The sequence below is a fragment of the Hyposmocoma kahamanoa genome, unplaced genomic scaffold, assembly GCF_003589595.1.
Source record: "Hyposmocoma kahamanoa isolate Upper Pololo Valley unplaced genomic scaffold, ASM358959v1 79, whole genome shotgun sequence".
NCBI lineage: Eukaryota > Metazoa > Arthropoda > Insecta > Lepidoptera > Cosmopterigidae > Hyposmocoma > Hyposmocoma kahamanoa.
Genome location: NW_020653993.1, coordinates 1,049,846 through 1,071,954, shown reverse-complemented (window position 1 = coordinate 1,071,954; position 22,109 = coordinate 1,049,846). Strand labels below are relative to the sequence as shown.

Here is a 22,109-nt window from a genome sequence, read left to right as displayed (position 1 = left end):
AGTAATACTGTAGTAGTAGAACAAAAATAATTTAATTTTTCTATAGTATTTACGACGTAGTTAATTTAATAAAGGAATTAAATACACTGGATTCTATAGTAAATTTTGGACGTAGCGTCCAATTAACGAGTTTTCTTCTGCGACATGATTGATGCTCATTGAATGACAAGTTTCAACGCAGTGTTACAAAAACATAGTAAAGGAACAGTCCTTCGTGCTTGAACAGTCAAGCAGAGTTAGCTCCATCTTTTTTACGTCACAGATAACTTGTTAGCAAATAACAACAACGAGAATATTGTTTTACCTCTGCAGGCGTTACACTCGTCGTCGATTTTGGGCATAGTTAACAATTTCATGCCAAAGTAAAACGCTAAATAAATGTAAAAAATCATAAAGTTATACAAAACAAATAACCCGTGATTCCACCGACAGAAGGCGGTCACACATTCAAGAGTTTCGCGAGTCCGCGTCAGTCAGTGTATGGGATTCAATAAACAGTATCCCTACCATGAGATTACATATTGTTAAAACACTAGCATCTACGGCAAATTTTGCAGCGCCCTTGGCGGTTACAAGATTTAACGCCGTTAGTATATACGAGATTCAGTAAATAGGGAGTAACCTCGAGATCGCTCGAACGTGTGACCGTCTGATTACGGAATATTTCAAATGGAGCCATTTCAGTTGTCTCCCATTCAGTATGATCGCGATATTCCATATAAACAGTGATATAATTTTAATATACATAGCATACGGTGTGTGTAGCCTCGAGTCTCAACAGAAACAAGCGTAGAAAGGAGACATGGATAGAGTCCATGAATTCGTTTCGATTCTGAAAAAGAGGCAAATTTTTAATATTGACTAAGATGGTGAACTTATTAGAAAGTAGAAAAATCTACATATTGGAGAAACTTCCACAATAACTGTCGCGGTGGATAATGGACTAGTTCTTAGTCAGAAAAAGGATGAAATATAAGATTTTAATATTCACTCTCAAATTCAGACTAGGTTTTAAGTTTAAACGATTAAATCGCTTAACAATCTAAGGTCAGTCAGACGTCAAAAATGGTTGAACCTACATTTTCGAACAGCAATATTTAGGAAATTGAAACAGCGAAATGGTTTCGAAAGCTAGAATATTTGATATGATTTTTCATTCACAAATTCAAACTGGGTTTCAAGTTAGACGATATTAGCGGGCTTTACACAGACACTCTATAGCGTGTGACAGCAATCGTGCGCGATTGAGCGCGCGTGTAAAGACGTTGGAAGGAAAAGGGAAATACCGAGCGTTTGTGCCCGCAATCGCGCACTCCAACACGCGCCAGTTTCACGTGGTCTATCCTGCACTATTAGCCTTTACACGGACGCTCTTTTAGTTGTAACAAAAACGAACACGAGCAATCGCGCGTGAAAGAACGTTAGCTTAAAAAAAATTCACGCAGGTAATTGCGCAATCCTGTACGCAGCCGTCCACTATCTAAAACGCGGTTAAGTGACAAATGATCAAATCGACCCCTCCGACGTAAAGTATCGTATGTCGAAATTGCCAATTTTATAGAGGAGCCTTTTAAATATTCTGAATTCACTGAAATAAGCACAACACGTGACTTCTCAGTTTTTTTCGACAAAGCTCGTTACTCACATAGAGTATTATAAAATCCTAGATATCGGTTAGATGATGTATTAGATGATCACTCTATTTGAGTAACGAGCTTTGCCGAATAAAACGGACAACTTTAAAACGCTTCCCTGTAAACTTGGCAATTTCGACATACGATACTTTACGTTGGAGGGGTCGAAATAACCGTTTTATATAACAAAAAATATATCACAAAATTCCCTTTTAAAAACAGTTAAAATTAGTAAACGTGTTCGACTTACCATAACGATGTATTGCCGAAATATCATTGAACAATTTCAATATTCTTAAACAGGGTTATGGTTTTTTTTGTTATCTCAAAAAATTCTTCTGTCAGTACCTTTTAGTTAGCGGACGGCAGTGCGCTCCTGATCACGCGCGACTGTATAAAGGGGGCCTTTGGTCTGGTCCATCGAGCCAGAAATAAGAGACGAAATGTCAATTAAATTGGTTGAAAAGTATTCTGCCATGTCATTACGACGGCAACTGCGCTCCGATTAGCCAGCCCGATATCGAAACAATTGATGTGGGTGTTGTCAATTGTTTCACTTCAATCGACCAGTTTAACTTGAGCTTTGTTATAATGGAGGAAAATTGAACAAATTACGTATTTAATTACCCATGAAATGTGATTCCGTTTGTTTTGTAATTAGACGTTTTGCTGTTTTGCCCACACTATCGAATGGAACAGCCCCACATACTTAAGAGATATTATCTTAATTACAATAAATGCAGAATATTTTTGGAATATACGGAGACGTAGAAACAGGTCAGTTGTTGACGCTGTACTATTTCAGCTTTGTAATTTGTAATTTCAGTGCAAACGAGAGTTGATATTTAAAAGTGATATCAGTACCATTTAACTGATGAGTTGCCAGAGATGGATGGCCCTTTTTTCGTCTCTATTTCTGTTTAAATACTTTATTATGTTGGGACTTGATGGAATCGCAACACTCTATGTCATGAGAGAATTTCATATATAACTTCCTTACCATCAGGGATCCAGCGGATGAGGCGGCGAAGCACCGCAGCTGGAGTCTTCTGAATGCAAGCCTTCGCCAGGCTCGGTGCCGACCTGATTTTTTTTCAAATATATAATATCCGAAATTTTTCTCTCTTTAAATTCGTTCTCATTAAATAAATTTACAACTTTATTATATAACTGCTCAAACTAACAGCACCATCACTTTACACTGTAAATTTAAATACGTTTACATATTTATTTACAACCATTCGACGGCGGAAATTTGAAATGTCGTAAGGAATATTTTGTCATAATGGAAAATGTTCATTACTACAAAATGTCGCTTACGACATTTCAAAATTCGATCATCATCACCATATCAGCCGGACGACGTTCACTGTTGAACATAGGTTTTTTTTTAGCTTTTGCTTTTTTTGATTCCTAGCAGCACGTAATTTGGTTTGAAGGTTTTATTTCTTTATTGAATTTAAATGATAAAGCTTCGTTCGATGTTTTGTTGATTTGACGAACGTGAAAATATGTTTTTTAAGATACGTACATGACCATTAACATAGTATTATCTCAAAAATTGTTTTATATGTACACATCGTCGGGGATAGTGCAAATACGCGTATGTAGCATTGGTAAAAGGCGCGTATCTGCAGTAAACCAAATTGAAATTGTTCTTTATTGAGTCAATACAATTGCATGCTATCTCAAAACATAATTATATGCACAATTTTACAGGAGTGGGATTTATTATATATATAGTAAGTCATAGTCACAAAAAAGGTTGAGTCACAATCACCAGGCAAAGATAGGATGCGGAATTTGGACCACAGAGCTTCGGGCGGTGATTACTATTTGGACGCCCAAATAGTGATCAGCGCATGTTAGAAATTTTGATTCAGTGTTGCTGAACATGTCAATATCATTTGTTCTACTTAAGGATTCAATTACGGCTAGGGCTTCGAAGAATGGTGTCCGTCTATGAAAGTTCAACAGAGCCAATAGAGGGCGGATTTAACGGCGCGTATCTGCAGTTAACCAAATTTTACTGGAAAGGGATTTAACGTTATTACTTTATTATTTCAATAGCTACGACTTTCATCTTTGCACTGTAAGCATTATGTTGTCTACGGACTCATAACAATAGATTCCCGTAAATCACGCTAATTTGGTTACCACGACATTTGACGAACTTGATTTCGACACTAAATTACTGAAATGAAAACTCATAATCCAATGCTAGTTACGCGTAATTGCACTATCCCCGACGATATGTCATTCTAATATGATTTAATGTAAAAGTGACGGGACAACACTACATATAACGCAATTTTTGTGATTATACTGTGTTAGTTGGCATTATCAGAGATGGGCAAGAGCCCGGGTTTTTAAATCTGGTGAAAATCGATTAAAGGCCGCAATGGAGGGCAAACCCTATTTACACTAAATATTTATTGTAAATCAAATATTGTTCAAATTTTAATGATATTACAAAACTGTTTATTTCTTTCTGATTTAGATGTGTCGATTTGCCTTTCTAGTGAATCGATTTGCTTGAAAATCGCATTACAATAAAACAGTCCAAAAAATGGTTACACCAAATTCCGTATTGGCCATTTCTGCCCATGATTTTGGGCAGAAATGGGTTAAACAGCTTTGGGTAAAAACCCGGTTAAAACCGGGCGGGTTGATTGTGTTTTAACTCACTGCCCATCTGATTAATTAAAGATTAACTAATTTTTAATTACTTTTAGTTAAAGATACATCTTAACTGGTGTAGTTGATGAAGTATCACTTGCACCGATGAATGTCATCTCTTGGAACGGCTTATCTTTTCTATTACAATAGGGTAATAAAACCATTAACACTTCTTTTACTAAAAGCGTACATGGACATAATGATCTTGCTCCACCGTACGAGTCATGGATACTCTAAATGCTTTTTGTGAATTCTAGTTTTGATCTAGATTCTAGTTAAATCAGGTCGTTTTTTTAAACCTTTAATTAGATCGTAAAATTCCGACTGCCGACTCTTTTCTTACTAATTGAACATAGTTAGCCCCGCATAAAGAATATCAAATTCAAAAATAAGTGTTCAAACTAGTCGTTTGCACTGTACAAATAGCACGTGCGTTACGTGTGTTGTATTAAAAAATAAAGCGATAAGACAAATTGGTGTAAATAATATTGCGCCAACTATATATACTATAGAGTTAGATCGCCCACGATGCAATATTGTAGACTCACTTTAAGTACATCGTGCAGCGAGCTCATGCTGCCAAGGCTGAGTGGCGTAATCGACCGCTCTAATAACAACGACCCACTGCCTTGAGACCCACCGCCGATTGATCTGAAATAAAGTAGACTTTGCGTGACCTTGAAAAGACTGATATTTTTAAAGGGATTCTCTACCCACCATTACCACAGCTTAATCAATAGTTACAACCTAACATATACGTTACTCTCATACTAAATTGAAAATACCTACGCTATAATAGCCTACTAAATCTGATTAATGACACTAGGCTCTCAATACAAGAAAAAAAAGAACCTAAGAACGCGCACAGGAAGGTGAAAACAACGTTGCCCGCCCTGTGCAGTCGTGCGTAACCGAATGCTAGGGTTGTACAAGGATTGTAATGTAAAGATTAAATTAACATTTTCTATTTTTTCTATCTTACTCTATTTCGAAAACTTGCTCTATAAAATACTTAAAGGAACAGAGGTCCCAACATTAAACAGACTTTCTTAAAATAGTCGTGTATAGGTATTGAAAATGTCATTTGTCATCATTCTCACGATGTTTTCTTTTTGAAGAAAGATGATTACGATTGCAACTTCCTTGTTTACAGTTTTTCTAATTCTAAAAAAAAACGAAATATAGACAGGCCGATATTATACGTTAGATTAAACATTCTAGTGGTCCATATGAACGTTGTTATCACAATTATACTTTTTTTAGCATTCCTCTAAATATGAGTGTATTTACTTATGAAACGGCCCTGGCGTAATTATATAAGAGTTTCTAAATGTAATGAATAATTACCTCTCCATGGGTCTGTGGTGCGGTAATGGCGGCGAGGGCGGTGCGTCCAACGGGGCTGCAGGAGGGCCCTCGCGAGGACGAGACACGCTACGCCACGAACCTGCCACACAATAAAATTACCATATTATAGTCTTTTTTGAAGACAGAGCAAAATGACATTTGCGGGGTTGCCAGTTTTCATAATTTTTTTAATAGTCATGTAGTTGTTGTTGACAGTTTTATCGATATATTGTGAAAGGTAAAACTTTTGCCAAAAATTCGGAATTACGTACGTTCTAAAAGTTATTAATTATGTTAGTCTTCTTCATTTTTATTTTGGCAATTGGCCTACTAGGATCCAAATCGTTTTTTATTCATATACATTTTAACAAGGAGAGGCGAATTTCATTGAATTAAAACGAAAAACTAGTAAATATGTCTCCTTCACATATTTGCTTCTTGCAAGCGGGCAACACTTACACAATGAACTGTCATTATACTCCATTTAAAAAAAAGACGGACTATAGGTTGTTATTAAGTTATATAGGCTACAGTTTTTGGGCGTTAAATATTAACTAGACTATGAACACACAAACAAAGTGTTTTTCACTTAACTAATATTAAAACATATTTTGTCGATGAACAATTTCTTTATATAAGTTACTTTTGCTTTAGGAAATTATCTTAAATTATAATTGCTTATTAGTACGTAGTTAAACAAAAAGGTTTCAATGCACATCCAGCCACTTTCAAGATATGGCAGTTTGAAGTTTAAAAGTGTTTCTCACTCTTGTTTTATTTTCAAAACTTATAATATCATGTAACTCCAGAGATATTTATTATGTATGTTTATATGTTGGTTTTTTTGCTGATCTAAGAGATTAGAGTTTAGGAACCGTTTGATACACATATAACTCATTTTTTGATAATTTTGTGGATGGGATCCTTTTTGCTTAACTACGTCCAATTAGCTAGGTTTTGTTTTGCTTTATAACAAATAAAAAAATAGTAATAGAGAGTAATAGAGATGCAAACTCTTGACTAGTATAAGGCGGAATAACTTAGCTGCAATGCCTTTTTATTAATTTTTATTAATAAAATTTTTTTTTTTTATTAATAAAAGTTAAGAAAAATGGAGAAAAAGAACAGAAGGGGCAATATTACGTAACGTTACGTAATAATGAATTCGTGAGAGTCATAATTAAGTGGAAAATAAAAGGGAAAAAAAAGAGACGAACACCAAGAATATAGTAAACAAATAAACAAGATCAAAGTGAGCAGCAATAGAGAGATCAAGGGAGGATGGCTATGAACCGTGAAGAGTGGAGGAAGCTACACCGACAAGAGCTTGGCTCTTAAATAGGATGAGGATAAATTAAAATGGACGTAAATAATTTGCTACTCAAGGAATCCAGTTAAGGTAAAATCGTACAAAACTACTGTGCTTGTGTTGAATACTTTTTCATAAAGTTAATTTTAACACCCTCCCACCGCACGAAATGGATGAAATAAAAAAAAAGTAAAGATAAATTTATTCTGTACAAAAATTTTACCTAAATACATGAATCTTACTAAATAACCCTTTATTTACATGTGCGCCAGACTATCGCAAACAGTGAAATTATTGTATGTTTACATAACTGTAATTAAGGTTAGTAGTGCTAGTTAATCTAGGTGAGACCTAAACTAAGTAAATTGTTTACTTGTATCTTAGGTATCCAAATAACACAAGCGCAACAATTCTTCGCTAAGATTTACTTTTGACATCTTCGTTTCTGAGAGTCTACTCCCATCATCGAGTATATAACGAGAAATAGAGACGAAATGTCATTTAATTTGTTTGAAAACTATTCTGCCAAATCATTACTGTGACAACTGCGCTCCGATTGACCAGTCCGAATTCGAAACAATTGACGGGTGTCGTCAATTGTTTCACTTCAAATCGACCAGTTAACTTGAGCGTTGCTATAATGGACAAAAATTTCAACATTACATTATTTAATATTTGGCCGAACGGTTACTAAATCCACGCAGAGGTCCCAGGTTCGATTCCCGGGCCGAGAGAAATATTGGTATGGCCTACATTTATTTCTCTCAGAATTTGGGTGTAATTTGTGGTTGTCTATGTGTGTGTCCATGGCACCCGCGATACAGGGTTACCCTAGTGCGGGGCTATGTTGAGTGTGTGCGTTATTTAAAAAAAATTACCGACGAAATTTGATTCCGTTTGTTTTGTAATTAGATGTTTTGCTGTTTTTCTCCACAGCGCCGAATGGAACTGCACGCCATTATTAGAGATATTATCTTTATTACAATAAATACAGAAAATTTTTGGAATATACGGAGACGTACACACAGGTCAGTAGTTGGCCTGCCTACATTTCAGTGTAAACGAGATTTGATACTTATAAGAGCTGTATCGCTAATGTGTTACCAGGAATATATGGGCCTTATTTCGTCTCTATTTTTGGTTATATACTCGATGACTCCCATTCTCCATCCGAAACAATTACTGTGAAATAAGTAATATTCGACCAAACAAAAGACGCATGTTGCGAATGAAGCTTTATACTTGAGATGTGTTTTGATTTGGTCGAGTATTAGTTATTTGACAGTAATTGTTTCGGCCGAATGTCGGATGGAGGACGGGACTGGACCCCAAGTTTCCGTTGCGACACTTACATTACATCACTATACTACTAAGTAGATATTCAACACAAACTTACCGTTATACGAGCCGGTGCCATGCGATATTGTAAGGGGTGACGTTCGCTTACTGCTTTCTCTACTGCTGTACAATTGCTAGAAATACAAAAAAATCCTCAAAAGTTTGTGGAATGACATCTAATTGCCTGGTTTTATTGATATTGGTTAACGGAAAGTGGGTGAAATCCAACAAACCGGATTTAAATTACCCACCTTAGGGTGGGTATTTTAAATCCGCTACTAAGGTACCCACTTTCCAACAAAAAAGAATCATCGAAATCAAAGTCAAAGGTAAATAATCATTTTTTCCATAGGGTAAAACAAATTTACATCTCCAAACGTCACTTTTAATCTACTGCTCGTTCACTACGCTGAGTTCCCTGAGAAGATCGAGCAAGAAACTCTAGGGATTGCTCTTTTAAATAAACTTAAATGCTATAGAATACATTTTGACTCATATTTGTGTGGAATCTAGGCTCAAGTTGTCTTTCTATATAACTTACATCTTTATCTAACACCTAGTCTACAATATTGTAATATGACTTTTCAATTAAAATATTTTTGATGTAAGTTTTAAACTTAGGAAAGGGTAATCTTAGTTAAACTTCCCCATAAAAGAACCGTTTACCTTAGTTAAACAAAAACGTGGTACCATGAGTTTGGACTTAGTTATAAGGTTAATATTAAGGATTTCTTATTTCTTAACGAAATTTTATATATTTTTACGGGCATACAAGATATTTGAGTAAATGTACTGTGATGCCACAGTCATGATACCAGTCTCCTTAATTTTTTCTCTGAGAATGGATTCACACATGTCTGAGTAATCGCATAACAAACACAAAAAAAAAAATTACAGACGATTTGAGGTTCTCAAACCACCTCCTTTCTTTGAAGTCGGTTAAAAGGATGATTTTATTATGATTATTAACACAAATACCGAACACAGAAAAACTTTTTCGACCCGATGGGACTTGAATCCGCTCTTACCAACTGAGCTACGGGTCAAGTTATCGAGTTGTCGAAATTCTGATATGAATTTTTTTGTTAAAGATTTTTGTTTTGGATTTTTCGGCATTCTAAAACGCGAAGAATATTTAATTTTTTTCGTTTTTCAAGGGCTGTTATCAAATACCAACTGTTCACAGTTTCAAAAATATCGTCATAGAATCCATTCAAAGACATTTTGATGACCTCGGTGATCCCGACTCGGTTGACACTAGGGTTTTCATCCCGGGAATCTCGTGTCTCGGAAATGACGAGTCTCGACAATTTCTTGGCATTTCCGAAACTCGAGACTGACGTTTTCAGTCACAGGAATATCGACTTTTAAAACTTAAGTAATTTAATCTAAAAGTATTGAAAATATACTAAACCATCAGTTATTTTTTTATGTAGGCTACAACAACACACAACACTGTAGAGTGCAGCTTAGTATAGTTTGTGAAGATTGAAGAACGGTAGTAACAAAATAAGGTCCTCTCTATCCGAAACTATACTAAACGTCCTATGTTTCTTAAATACCTACTATAAAAAAAACTTTCATAAATAATTTTTCATTTTATAATTTGTGTTAATGAAGAATTTAATTAAAATTTCACGTTTTGACTGCCTAATTGTTTGGTCTATATGTATGAACTTTTAAAACAGTTTTGAAATTCTCGCTTTTTCTGGGATGTGGAAATGCAGCGAGTCTGAAAGCCCTAGTTGACACCGAAAATTCGATTTTCAATGCGAAAAATTTGAGAAACTAACTTTTCTAAATATGTGCTGTTCTGGGTAGCACAGAAAATTTCCTAATTTGAGAGCAATACCTGCTCTCAAATCAGGAAATTTTTTGGAGAATTTTTTTTGTTGTGATTTGGCTATTATTATTATTTAAAAAATTGTGTCCTAAAATCTCAACGTATACATAGTTTTTGTTATTTATTTATGACATTAAGATAAAATATATACCTGTGGTTGATCATCGGCAGTCTCAACCGTAGTGGGCAGGTCCAGCAGTCGCTGCGAGCGGATGCCGTCACCTGGCCCCATGTGCGACAGGTGCGCAAAGTTCGTTGGAGCTGAAATCAACCGCGAGCGCCTCTCCGATCTGCAGTGCATAGAGGACGTGTGACGGTGAAATGGTGGTGATAAATTACCACTATAGTCTGTCTTTTTTGAAGACGGAGTAAAATAAGACAGTTCACCGCTTGCGAACAGCTAGTGATGGCAGTCGATAAATATTCTATCGAATATCGACTGAATATTGGCCACGCTTATGGAATAAATAGCCGATCTTGTTTCATTTGAATCATCCTCGACCCATTATTATTCATCCAATTACTGAACACAAATTCATTTGAATTATTAATTTTTGTAAGTTCATACATACAAAGAGGAAACACATTTTAAAGTTTTTCATTTTAATTCAATATATGTAAATAGGGCTATTGTTGTTAAAATTTATATAATGTAATCCAACTGTCAAAATAACAAAAAGGAGGCAATAACGCAATTAGTAATCATTAAAGCGTCGTAACATTCACAATTCAGTAATTTTTGGCAAAATTGTATCTAATTTCACAATCTATCGATAAAACTATCGACAAGACCTACATGACTATTTAAAATTTTGTAAAAACTGGCAACCGGACAAATGTCATTTTACTCCGTCTTCAAAAAAGACAGACTTTAGTTATAGGTTTTTACCACAATATGACTTTTTGTTCTTCTCTCAATGTACTTACAATCTGTTGTGTGCTTCTTGCGCCTGATGGCTCTGTTCTCTAATAGAGAATCTTCGTTTGCCCGTACCCCATAGCGACGCGTGGTCCATGCTCAATGGGCCCTCTGTGGACAATGTTAAGACCTGTGGTGGTAATACTTTTCAAAACAAAGAAGGATGGCGACATCCCGTCTATTTAGTACAAATGCGCGCCGCGCCGGCGCGCCGTTCAGTTCGATCAGGCGCTCCGATCGTACGCACGCGCTCACTCTTCTGTATTGTGTATGTAAAAATGGCGACGCCAGAAAATGACTTTTCTAAGATAAAACTTTTTTTTTTTATAAAATGTAAGTTCACATTTGACCTTCATCTCACCCGATGGAAAGTGACGATGAGGTCGACGATAGATGAATGCCATGCCTATTCACTTTTGGCACGAAAAGGCCCAAGTTATAATGTGCAGGGAACAAGTCTGCAGACAGGGAATTCCACTCCATAGCCGTTCGCCATGTAAATGTGGAAGCGTAACGCTTCGTGAAAATCTTTGGAATATCCACAACGTAGAGGTGGAACCCAAGTCTACGGCTAGTCCCCCGGTGATGGAAAGGAGAAAGCAGAATTAAATCGTGTAATTCCATCGCACACTCTCCATGATATATCCTGTATATTACCGATAAGCTGGCAACTTTACGGCGTGTTCAAGGCTCTGCAGCTTCGCCTCCACTAATTCCGTGCCACCTCTTCTTGTCACGGTTGTCAATGGAATCAAAGGTTAGTCGTAGGTTAGTAGGGTCAAAGGCCAGTTGGTATGTAACAGAGCCATCCTAAAGGTGGCAACAGTACTCCATACACGACTGGACTTATGCTTAAAACAATTGAAGCAACTGTCCCTATCTACCGACCCGAGATGTCCCTAGCTACCGACCCGAGAGATAGGGTTTTCCGGAGAGACTACGGGCTCGACGGCAAGACCAGGGTACAGCGGGCGTCCGGGCCAAGCCCTCCGCCAGTGATACGCCTTTGCGGGCGTCTCTGGCGGACCCGGACTTGGGTATGGACTCGCTGGGGTTTGTGGTTAGCTGCAGAGACGGACATGTTTGTCTGCCCCGGTTTTGCATGTGTCCGGGGCGTCAGTCTCGTGAGCAGCCAGCGCGTCTTAGTAGCGGTGTAGTTGAGGGCCTGTATGCGAGGAGATGCGCGGGCCACGTCAATTGCCCTTTAAGTTGGAAGCTATGTCCGGACATTGTCGAAGGACACTGTAACTGGCATCTCCGGCACTAGCACTGAGAGCTAGTAGAGGATAAGCTAGATATCCTCCGATCCCTCCAGCCGCTTAGGTTATTGGGAACTGGAGAGACGTCGTTTTTCGGCGTCGGGAAGCGAGCGTACCTTACAGCTCCGCCACCAATGAGGAGATTTGGTAGTGGACTCAGAGTCGACGGCTTAGCGGAGGCAATTGCTAGTTAGGCAATGCGCAACGGGAAGTGAGCGTGCCTACAGCTCCGGTAGCTATCTGAAAAATAGGAAGGGTACTGTACGTGCACCCGGGGCGGCTCACCCGAGGCACTAGCCTCTCGAAGAACCGGATGAAGTCAAGTGACAGAGGTCTGTGAGAAGCAGGTACACTGGCTGATTTGGAGTCAGAACCTGAACTTGTAAGGTTCCTGTGCGCGCACAGGTTATAATGTCCTTCTCATACGCCCCGTATGCCCTAATAAGGGTAGGTAGGTCACTATAATCAAAACTAACGTAGAAAGATATGGTGCTTGTCCCGATGTGAAGTAACGCCTCACCCTGGAAAGGATCCCAAACTTCTTTGCTGCACGTTTGGCCATAGATTCAATGCATATGCCGAAATACAAATTGGACAACTGGTCCATTCCAAGTACCTGGAGACCGTCGGCTATCGGTATGGATAGGTATATCACGAAAAGTCGGAGTCAGTTCAAAGGGACGCCGTTTTGTGGAGAATAGACACGCCTGCGTTTTGGTAACGTTAAATTTGGCATCGCCCCAATTGGAGACTCTCGACAAGACTGGATTTCCTCTCCAATGACCCTTGCATTGGTCAAGTACCTATCTACAACTGTGTTATCATCAGCATACGCAAAGGTACCTGGAATTAACATATCATTGAAATGCAGCACAGAGTTGCAGACAGTACGAAACCCTGAGGAATCTATCTCCATATGTTTGCCTTCTAAGACCACTCGAATCGAAAGTTCGTTCTAGAAATCCGAGATCCAATTGCAAAGGTCAGTCGGAAGCCCATAAGAGGGAAGTTTACTCAAAAAGTTTGCGTACCAGACCCTGTCAAAGGCTTTAGAAATATCCAAAGACACTGCAAGTGCTTCACCTTGCTTTTCTAGAGCCTAGCTCTATATGTGACAGGAATACACAAGAAGATCCCCAGTTGATCGCCCTCGTCGGAATCCGTACAGGAGATCACTGAGGAGGTCGTCGTCTTCAAGGTACGACAATACGATTGTTGAGTACACGTTCCATAGTCTTGCAGTGTACGGAAGTGCTGAGATAGGTCTATAGTTGACAGAGTCAGCTCTGCTTCCCTTTTTCGGCACAGGTTGCACGTTTGCAAGCTTCCACGACCTGCGAACTACACCAGTCTCAAGGGAGAGGCGGTACAGGCGTAGGCGTTTGAGAACAGGAGACAACTCAGGCACACAGTTACGTAGGACTAGTGCTGGAAATCTAATTAGCCCGCTAGCTTTATTCACGTCTAGATTCTGCAGAGTTCTAAGTACTTACTACTTATTCTTTTTGGCGTATGCGAATTGGCGCCATCGTGCAGCCCGGCTGAGGTACGATTAGATCCAGACGCGAACTCTTTGCGAAGAGTGAGGCTAAAAGATTTGCCTTGTCATCTGCAGTATAGGCCAGCCGGCACGCCTCCGGCCTCAGCAGAGGTGACATAGATAAGCGACAAAAGTTAGTCAGTGATTTTATATTTAAAGATTTTTTGTTTAAAAAATTAATTTGTCAATTTCTGGCGTCGCCATTTTCACTACGCATACACAACATGGAAGCGTGCGCGTGCTTACAATCGCAGGTCCTCTCCTCCTCTGATAAATCCTCCGATCGATCTGATAAAATATCGAACTGATAAAAATTTGATTACTATGGAAAATACGTTATTTTATTTTTTCCTTTGAAAAACTATTTGCATAACGCTTTTTGTAAACACAAACACCGATATACAAATTCGTTTTAGGGTCGCGCTCGCGCCGCCGAAACGCCACCGCCGCTGACACTTTTTTGTCGGCGCGCCGCCGCCGGTTGGTCTATTATCGGTGCTCATGTCTACTATTTAGTGACCCAGTGTCATCAAAAGATGACGTGCATTAAAGAGACCTATTAATACTTGTGATTCATTATCAATGCATCAAAAAAGCTAATTGAGTACAGCCTGTAGAAGCTGGGGTTATAAAGTTGATACAGGTAATGTTTATAACATTGTCCTGTATTTCGCTCCAGATGTTTGTCCTTAGTAGCAGAAAACAACGTGTTTTCAGTTTGTTCCTAAAAATAATAAAGAACTTGCTGAATATTCCTAAATCTGCCGAACTCTGCATTTATACAACGTTAACATGTTCTGTTGCAATGAAAATGAATAGAAATTAAATCTGCCCAATTGGCAGAAATTTGAAACAAAGGTACACTGTTCTCAATCTCAAAGTGACATTGACATTGGCAAGAGGCCTCTCACTTAAATATTTATTGTCTAAATATTTTTGTCACATTTCTTTATTTTTTACTTTATGTCATTATTGTTTAATTGATTATTTGATTAGGTATTTTATAGCTTTAATGTTTTATGTGTGTATGTATAGGTAAACATTCAGTCATGCTTAAAATGAAACTTACGTACAAGGACGTTACCTAATTTACGGTCGAACTGAATCGATTGCGTTGTGTTCTAACATCTACCTGTATTCCAAAATACATTGCTTTGCAATTTCTTTATTTCAGACCTCTAAAAATATATTAATAAACTAAAACGTAAAATTATAGCAAAGTCCATGAACGGCACTTCGTTGATTTTGGGTCAGCTTTCGCCATCCTTCTTTGCAGCGAGATTAGGTCCATACCTAAGTCCGGTAAGTGCGTCACTATGATCTCGAAATAAATCTTTCTTTGCATTAACAAACTATAATTAAAAGCACTAGGTTCGGAAAAGATAGCGGGCAAATGCGGAGGCTTACACTCAGCAGTGGGTGTCTAAAGGCCGAAGAATTAAATAAGAACGTAGGACTACGCAAGTGGTTCTCATTGTGGTCTATATCGACCCCTATCCTATACCTTTACTCTACCTTACAAGGGGTCCATGTAAGTGAAAAAAGTAAGGAGTGCATGAGATGGTAATGGGAATAAATCCCATTTAGGAAGGACGTGACCAAAATTTTGGCTTTCCATAAATAAATCAAGCATATTGCACAGGTACTACATAATACATTTCACAACAAACAAGATATGGAATTATATTCGGTTAGATAAATGTATAAAACTTAGTACATGTATTTTTTTTAAAGTTCTCTAGTTGTTTTTATAATACTAAGTGATTTGACGAACAATTTGAGCGCCTGGTGGTAAGCGACACGCCTGTCCATAATAGTTGCAGTGCCACTCCGCGCTTTGACAAGTCTCATGTGCCTGCAATTTCACCAGCGCCTTTATCCTTCAAAACCGGAACGCAGTAATGCTCACATTACTGCTTGGCGGCAGAAATATGTAGGAAATAGAGCACGGTATCAGCGCTAAAATACACATTAAAAGTTGATGAATTTGTAAAAAAAAACGTTACTAGAAAGGACCACTCCTTCCTATGAGAAAAAAAGTTTAGGAAGCAAGACTTTCAACATGATTTGATCGATTTTGAACCTTAGATTAAGTGCTAAGTAACGTTTATTAGTCAGCGTATATTTTGACAGCTTTTCAATGGTAAGTAATCGTTGATGTACTTTCAGGTGTTATTATCAAAGAACACATGTATAAAAACATTAAGAATTAATGTAATATACTAACGCGTGAGAAGCGGCCGCAGGTAGACGAGGAAGGGTGAAGCGTCACTGGAGAAGGGGAACCCGTTGTTGGTGCCACACACATAGCAGATCCACCCGCTCTCGTCCAAGGGCCGCGCGTTCGCTGAAAACAGGCACTCGTTTTCAAAAACCATGGTCACTGTATTATATAAACTAGCGTGAATAGGCATTTTTAGACAACAACCTTTCAGTGGCGAGGCGTCCTTACCCCACCACTTAAAAACATTTATTCAAAAGATTCACTATTAAACGCGTATTAACTAATCCCGATGCATTTCAACCAATCGGCGTGAGGTAAGAAGGCGGATTGGCGAGTTCTATTTCTCACATGAAATCTACGCATTCGTAAAAATTTGCTATATAACGTCAAAAGAAATAGCGGCCGAGCAGCCGGAATAAGTTGCGTTATTGCCGACTAGCGTTCACTTAAATTTAAACCTTATTCCAACAAATTATAATTTAATTTGTTTTAATGTCAGAATCGTTGCCAGAATCAGATGTGAAACAGCCACCATGGTTGCCTAGCAATGTTTTGTTATTAAACATATCGACTTTGCATAGATTATAAGTGAAAGTGCTCAACGTCCACTAAATATTTGTATGGGAATTTCATTTATCATCATTAAAATGAATATAGGGTAAAAATTGAATACTTACGAATATTGATGGTCTGCACCCACTCGCCGCTCTCGATATCATAGATATCGATATGTGTTGCCGTGTATATCAGCAGATGCGTTTCGTTTATAGCTGTAACAAATTATTCATTATCGTGTATATTGATGTGCGTGTGGTATGAAGTAAAATCATAAATATACTTATGATTGCGGTATGCTAATGGTAGACCCGTAGTATGCGTATGGTATGCACGAGGTATACAATTAGTCATATGTGACAATGTTAAAAATGTGTAAATCGTATGGTATGTATGCAGTACATGAATATTCATGTGTGGATATATAATAAACATATAGTGTGCGTACAGTAAGCATATAGTATGTATGCAATAACTTTGACGTATTCGATACGCGTACGCGTGGTACGGGTACGGTACATAAGTATTCATGTGTAATAGTACAATATAACAAGCGTGTAGTATGCATCCAGTGTGTCGTATGTAATTTGACGTATGTGAGATCGTATACGGTAAATGTTGTACACTCCAACATAAGTGGATAGTATGGATGTGGTACACACATATATTATACTTCGCGCCTTTTCCCCATCGAGGTAGGCAGAGATAACAATCTTCCACTTGCTACGGTCCTCATACATATCTTTTGTCTCACCGACACGCACCAGTGCTTTCATACACGCTCGTAGGTTAAGGGTACTTTTGACTTGGCCTTTCTTTAGGACGTCCTTAATTTGGTCATGGTAAGTTCTTTACCAACTTGCCGGCTCAGACTCGCCTTATAAATCTCTACATGTCCGAATCATCTGAGCATCCCTTTCTCTATCTTTGTCACTACATCTTCTTCCACGCCGCAACGCTCTCTCATCACACTGTTCCGTAATTTATCTATCAGAGTCAGTGGATGTGGTAGCACGTGATAAACGTGTAGTAGTATGTTTTTGGTAAGCATATGGTATGTACGCAATATCCTTGAAATATGCACAACGTATACATACCATGTCTGAGCGGCGGTGCCGTGTACATGAGCTCGGTGTCCCTGGCGCGGTGCCCGTTCCGGTCCACGTAGAGCGCCAGCGAACTGAACACCAGCAGCGTGTCCGTGGAATTGGGCACCGCGGCGCAGGCCAGCGGCCGCGCGCCCGAGTGCGACAGGAACAGGTTCACTTGGTTCTCGGGGTGTACCAATGCTGGAAACCGTGGGGCTTTATGTTACTTTCTCTCTGTGTAGTGGCATCATCGGGTATATAACCAGAAATAGAGACGAAATAAGGGCCATTCAACCCTGGCAACTCATCAGGTAAATGGATCTTATATCACTTTTAAATAACAACTCTCCTCTGCGCTGAAATCACAAATTAGAAAACTGGTATAGTACAGCGCCAACAACTGACTTGTGTGTGTACGTCACCGTATATTTCAGAAATATTCTGTATTTATTGTAATAAAGACAATATCTCTAACAATGGGGGGTGTCCCATTCGGTGCTGTGGTAAAAACAGCAAAACATCTAATTACAAAACAAACGGAATCACATTTCATCGATAATTAAATATTAAATTACTAATTAATACTCAAGTTAAACTGTTCGATTCGAAGTGAAACAATTGAGGATACACGTCAATTGTTTCAAATTCGGGCTGGCCAATCGGAGCGCAGTTGTCACCGTAATGATTTGACAGAATAGTTTTCAAACAAATTAAATGACATTTTGTTTCTATTTCTGGTTATATACTCGATGACTGGCATACTATATTTCATTATGTTTCAAGTGCGTTATGTATTCTTTGACTAAGTAATCTAAGTTAATCACCATGTTAACACGTATAAACATACTGAATTACTTTTATTTTATGATACCTAGTGATGGACAAAGACCCGAGGGCCACTGCCACTGCGCCCGTCTGCGCCCTGATACATAAGTTATCGCGAATTAAGTCGCGATGTAGTATTAGTTTTATAATATCAAGCATTAATAAATGGTCTGTTATTATACCTAAGAGTAGGGAACTAACACGGCAGTCCAGGCATCTTAAATTCTGAAGGTGAGATATCAGGCATTTGCTGGGAGTGCACTGGTTGGTCGGCACTACAGTTGGTAGGTCTGCACAATGTTTGTTACTTACTTAGATACAGTATTAGTTGACTAGACAGCCTGAATATAGAGACCCGCCACTTGTACTAAAGATATAAGGGGGCACGTAGCGGTGGCAGAGGTAGGGATGTAGGGGTGTGTGTGGAGGCCCATCATAGGGATCAGAAGATCCCACTAGTTTAGATCACAGTATCGATAGGACAATTATAGTAGTCCTGAATGGAGCTAGGAGAAGTATACGCGACGAAAAATACTATATTTAAAGGCTGTTCTGATTGAAAGAATGTCGCATATGTAATTTACAGTATGATAGAACCTTAGGCGTGGTGACAGAAGTTGACAAGTTCGTTAAGTTAGTTAGAGATAATATACGTGGAACGTAAAAATGGAAATGTCACAGAACTCATCCTATATGAAATGGATTATAAGTGGTCGTTTGTCGACTAAGTTACTTGTAAACTAAACTATGATTATAAGACAATAGATGTAAGTTATACTCCAATAAAAAATTTTAAAACAATTAATTGTACTTACAAACAGCAGGCTGGTCTCGTGTTGGTTGTCTCGGGTCAGGCAGACAATGCGCAGCGAAGCCTCCTCTGTAGCCGAGAATGAGTCGTCCCCGGACCAGCTGGATGCTGTGCACAGCACTGGGCGCCCGCAGCTCTGCGATCCGCATTCTTCGCGCGGCCGTTCGCGTTATCTCATACACGGTCACCATGTACGTGTTCTGAATGACGAATAATCGTATTGTAAATGTTTTGTTTCTGTTTGTATTTGTGCTGAATAAACGTGTTATCTATCTATCTATCATAATTACGAAACCTGGCGCTTGCAGACGACGGCGAACCCGTGGGCGGCGGCGTGCAGCTCGCCGGCGGCCAGGTCCAGCGCGCCCTTGGTCTCGGCCACCTTCACGCACTCCACCTCCGAGCACTCCAGCGCGCGCAGCGGCACCAGGCGCACGTGGCGCCCGCGCCCCGCGATCACCACTGCGCACGCGCAGGTCTTTATTGGGGCTGTCTTTCACACGCCCGGAACGGGAGGAAAGGGCTCCCCCATTCTATTATCTAATCTTCACATTTTGCATCTTTATACATAGACGTAGTGTTCAATCGTATGTATACGAATACCATACATATTGTTGATTTTCTAAAATAGTCGCCTATTTCGAAATCTTAAATTCTAAAATTAAAATGTAAAATTATTTTAAAAAGGTGTATTTAAAAATTATATATAATATTAATATCGCTACAGTAATTTCTCAATATCTAATTTAAACAAATATAAAAAAAATTGAGTCAAAGACCGAGGCTAAGCCTATGCTACGCTGGCATAGTGATAAAACCGCTCAGCGCTGTTTTACTGCCTCTCCCTAAGCCTTTATGGTCTTGAGTGGGAAACATGTCAACGAGGGCTGATGAAATTTTAAGCAACGAAAAGCTCGATATCTTATTCAAAAGAAAACTTAGCATGTTCTGAATAGAGCTATGTAATAAATAACTTTTAAAATATGCAATACTAATCTTCTTGATTTTCATTTGAGGCAGACAGAGACAACACATATCCACTTGGAACGTATGAACTCACCCAACAACTGTTCGGTAGGTACATAATGCGCCTGTGCGACAGGTGCATGCTGTCTTCTAGGTGTCAGCTCCCCCCTCTGTAGGTCGAGCAGAGCTAGTCCCAGTTCTCCCCCCACGCAGATTCGCGACCGTTCCAGGACGCATGCGCACAGCGCACCGCGTAAGGCCGCCGCCGCGGTCGCGTCCACTATTACGCAGGCTGAGTATATCTACAAAAATATAAAGGCATCGAAGCGAGTACATAACAACCTCTCCAGACTTATTTAGATACATTATAAACAACATCTTTTCTTTCATGACGTTTTCGAAACAATAAATTTACCAAAAACAAACCGTTAAGTTTTTATTGTACTATCTGACGCTTTTTACTTTTTATTTTTACTCCCGATTACCCCCACTCTCGCTTCTTTTGTTATCGCACAGAGTTATCAATATTTTGAACGATTTTTTTTTATAATATCAAGTGACAGGACGAACAAGTCGTACACCTGGTGTTAGGTAACACGCCTGTTCATAACAGATGAAGTGCCACTTAGGGCTTTAATCCGCAAATATCTCAGGGGCACCGCCACTACACCCGACACCATGGGACATAAGTTGACAAGTCCCATGTGCCCGTAATTCTACCAGCACCCTTACCCTTCAAAACGGGAACGAAGTAACGCTTACATTATTGCTTGCCAGTAGAAATAGGTAATGTATGAAAATAAAATATTAAAAGTAATAGAACAAAAGTTGTGGTATGTGAGGTCAGTGATATAGTCCTACAAGGTTGTTTGTATTTTACAAACAACCCTGTATATGACGAATACCCAAGTATTTTTCGTCCTCATTTATATAAAAAACAATAATTTGTGAACTCAGATTTTCTCCGTCTATGACTGCCTTGACGACCTCACTGGCTCAGAGGTTTGCAATGTAGGTGTCAGAATGAGAAGGTCTCGGTTTCGATTCCTAGATTACCAATTTGGGAAACAAACTTTTCTAATAATAAGTAAGTAAGTAATTGGTTTCCGGTCTGGGTTTCTGGATAGAGCCACGTAGTGATTCCTTGGTCTGGTACTCTAAATGGATTCCACAGTTTTGAGACCAGGACCCCGATTCAGAACTCTTCGATATCTTAACCGAATCGTTCGATTGGATATCGTTCTCGAATCAAAGGGCGCTTTCCGAGCTATTCAGAACATTCGGATTAAAACGTTCGATACGGATTCGGATACGGGGGTCTACTCTCGATCTCCGCCCGACATCCGTCCGAAACAATTACTGTGAAATAAGTAATATTCGACAAAATTAAAAGACAAGTATCAAGTATGAAGCTTCATTCGCATCACGCGTCTTTGCATATGGTGAAGTATTGCTTATTTGGCAGTAATTGTTTCGGACGGATGTGGGACGGAGATCGAGAGTAGACTCCACGATTTGGACGATTGTTATCCAACGTTTACGGAGTTAGTCGGCGAATATACATTATAAGAAAAATAAAATCTTTTTATCATTGACTTACAAATAAATGGACGACGGGTCTAATACAAAAACCACGAAAAAAATGTCCCAAGTCAACCTATTCGAAATTTAAATTGTAATGTCATCGCAGTATCGCGCTGTCAGTAGAACAAATGAAGACTAAAGCGGAGTGTCGCGCTCTGTATACGATTTTAGCGCCTTACAAGTGCGGT

At 38.9% G+C, this 22,109-nt stretch overlaps 1 protein-coding gene across 1 annotated transcript in view; it reads right to left on the bottom strand.

Annotated features, from left to right (window-relative positions):
* Positions 1–265: 265 nt before the first annotated feature.
* Positions 266–22,109, bottom strand: part of LOC113233512 (serine/threonine-protein kinase Genghis Khan) — a 78,248-nt gene continuing 56,404 nt past the window's right edge. The window contains exons 31-43 of the mRNA XM_026468635.1: positions 20,432–20,639; positions 19,667–19,833; positions 19,376–19,571; positions 17,745–17,936; positions 16,770–16,862; positions 16,096–16,215; positions 11,078–11,180; positions 10,302–10,440; positions 8,366–8,441; positions 5,661–5,760; positions 4,862–4,964; positions 2,635–2,717; positions 266–832 (exon numbers count right to left, since the gene is read on the bottom strand). Of these exons, the coding sequence (XP_026324420.1) occupies positions 2,637–2,717; positions 4,862–4,964; positions 5,661–5,760; positions 8,366–8,441; positions 10,302–10,440; positions 11,078–11,180; positions 16,096–16,215; positions 16,770–16,862; positions 17,745–17,936; positions 19,376–19,571; positions 19,667–19,833; positions 20,432–20,639 (1,578 nt within the window). The 3' untranslated portion in view covers positions 266–832; positions 2,635–2,636. The remainder of the gene's footprint in view (positions 833–2,634; positions 2,718–4,861; positions 4,965–5,660; positions 5,761–8,365; positions 8,442–10,301; positions 10,441–11,077; positions 11,181–16,095; positions 16,216–16,769; positions 16,863–17,744; positions 17,937–19,375; positions 19,572–19,666; positions 19,834–20,431; positions 20,640–22,109) is intronic.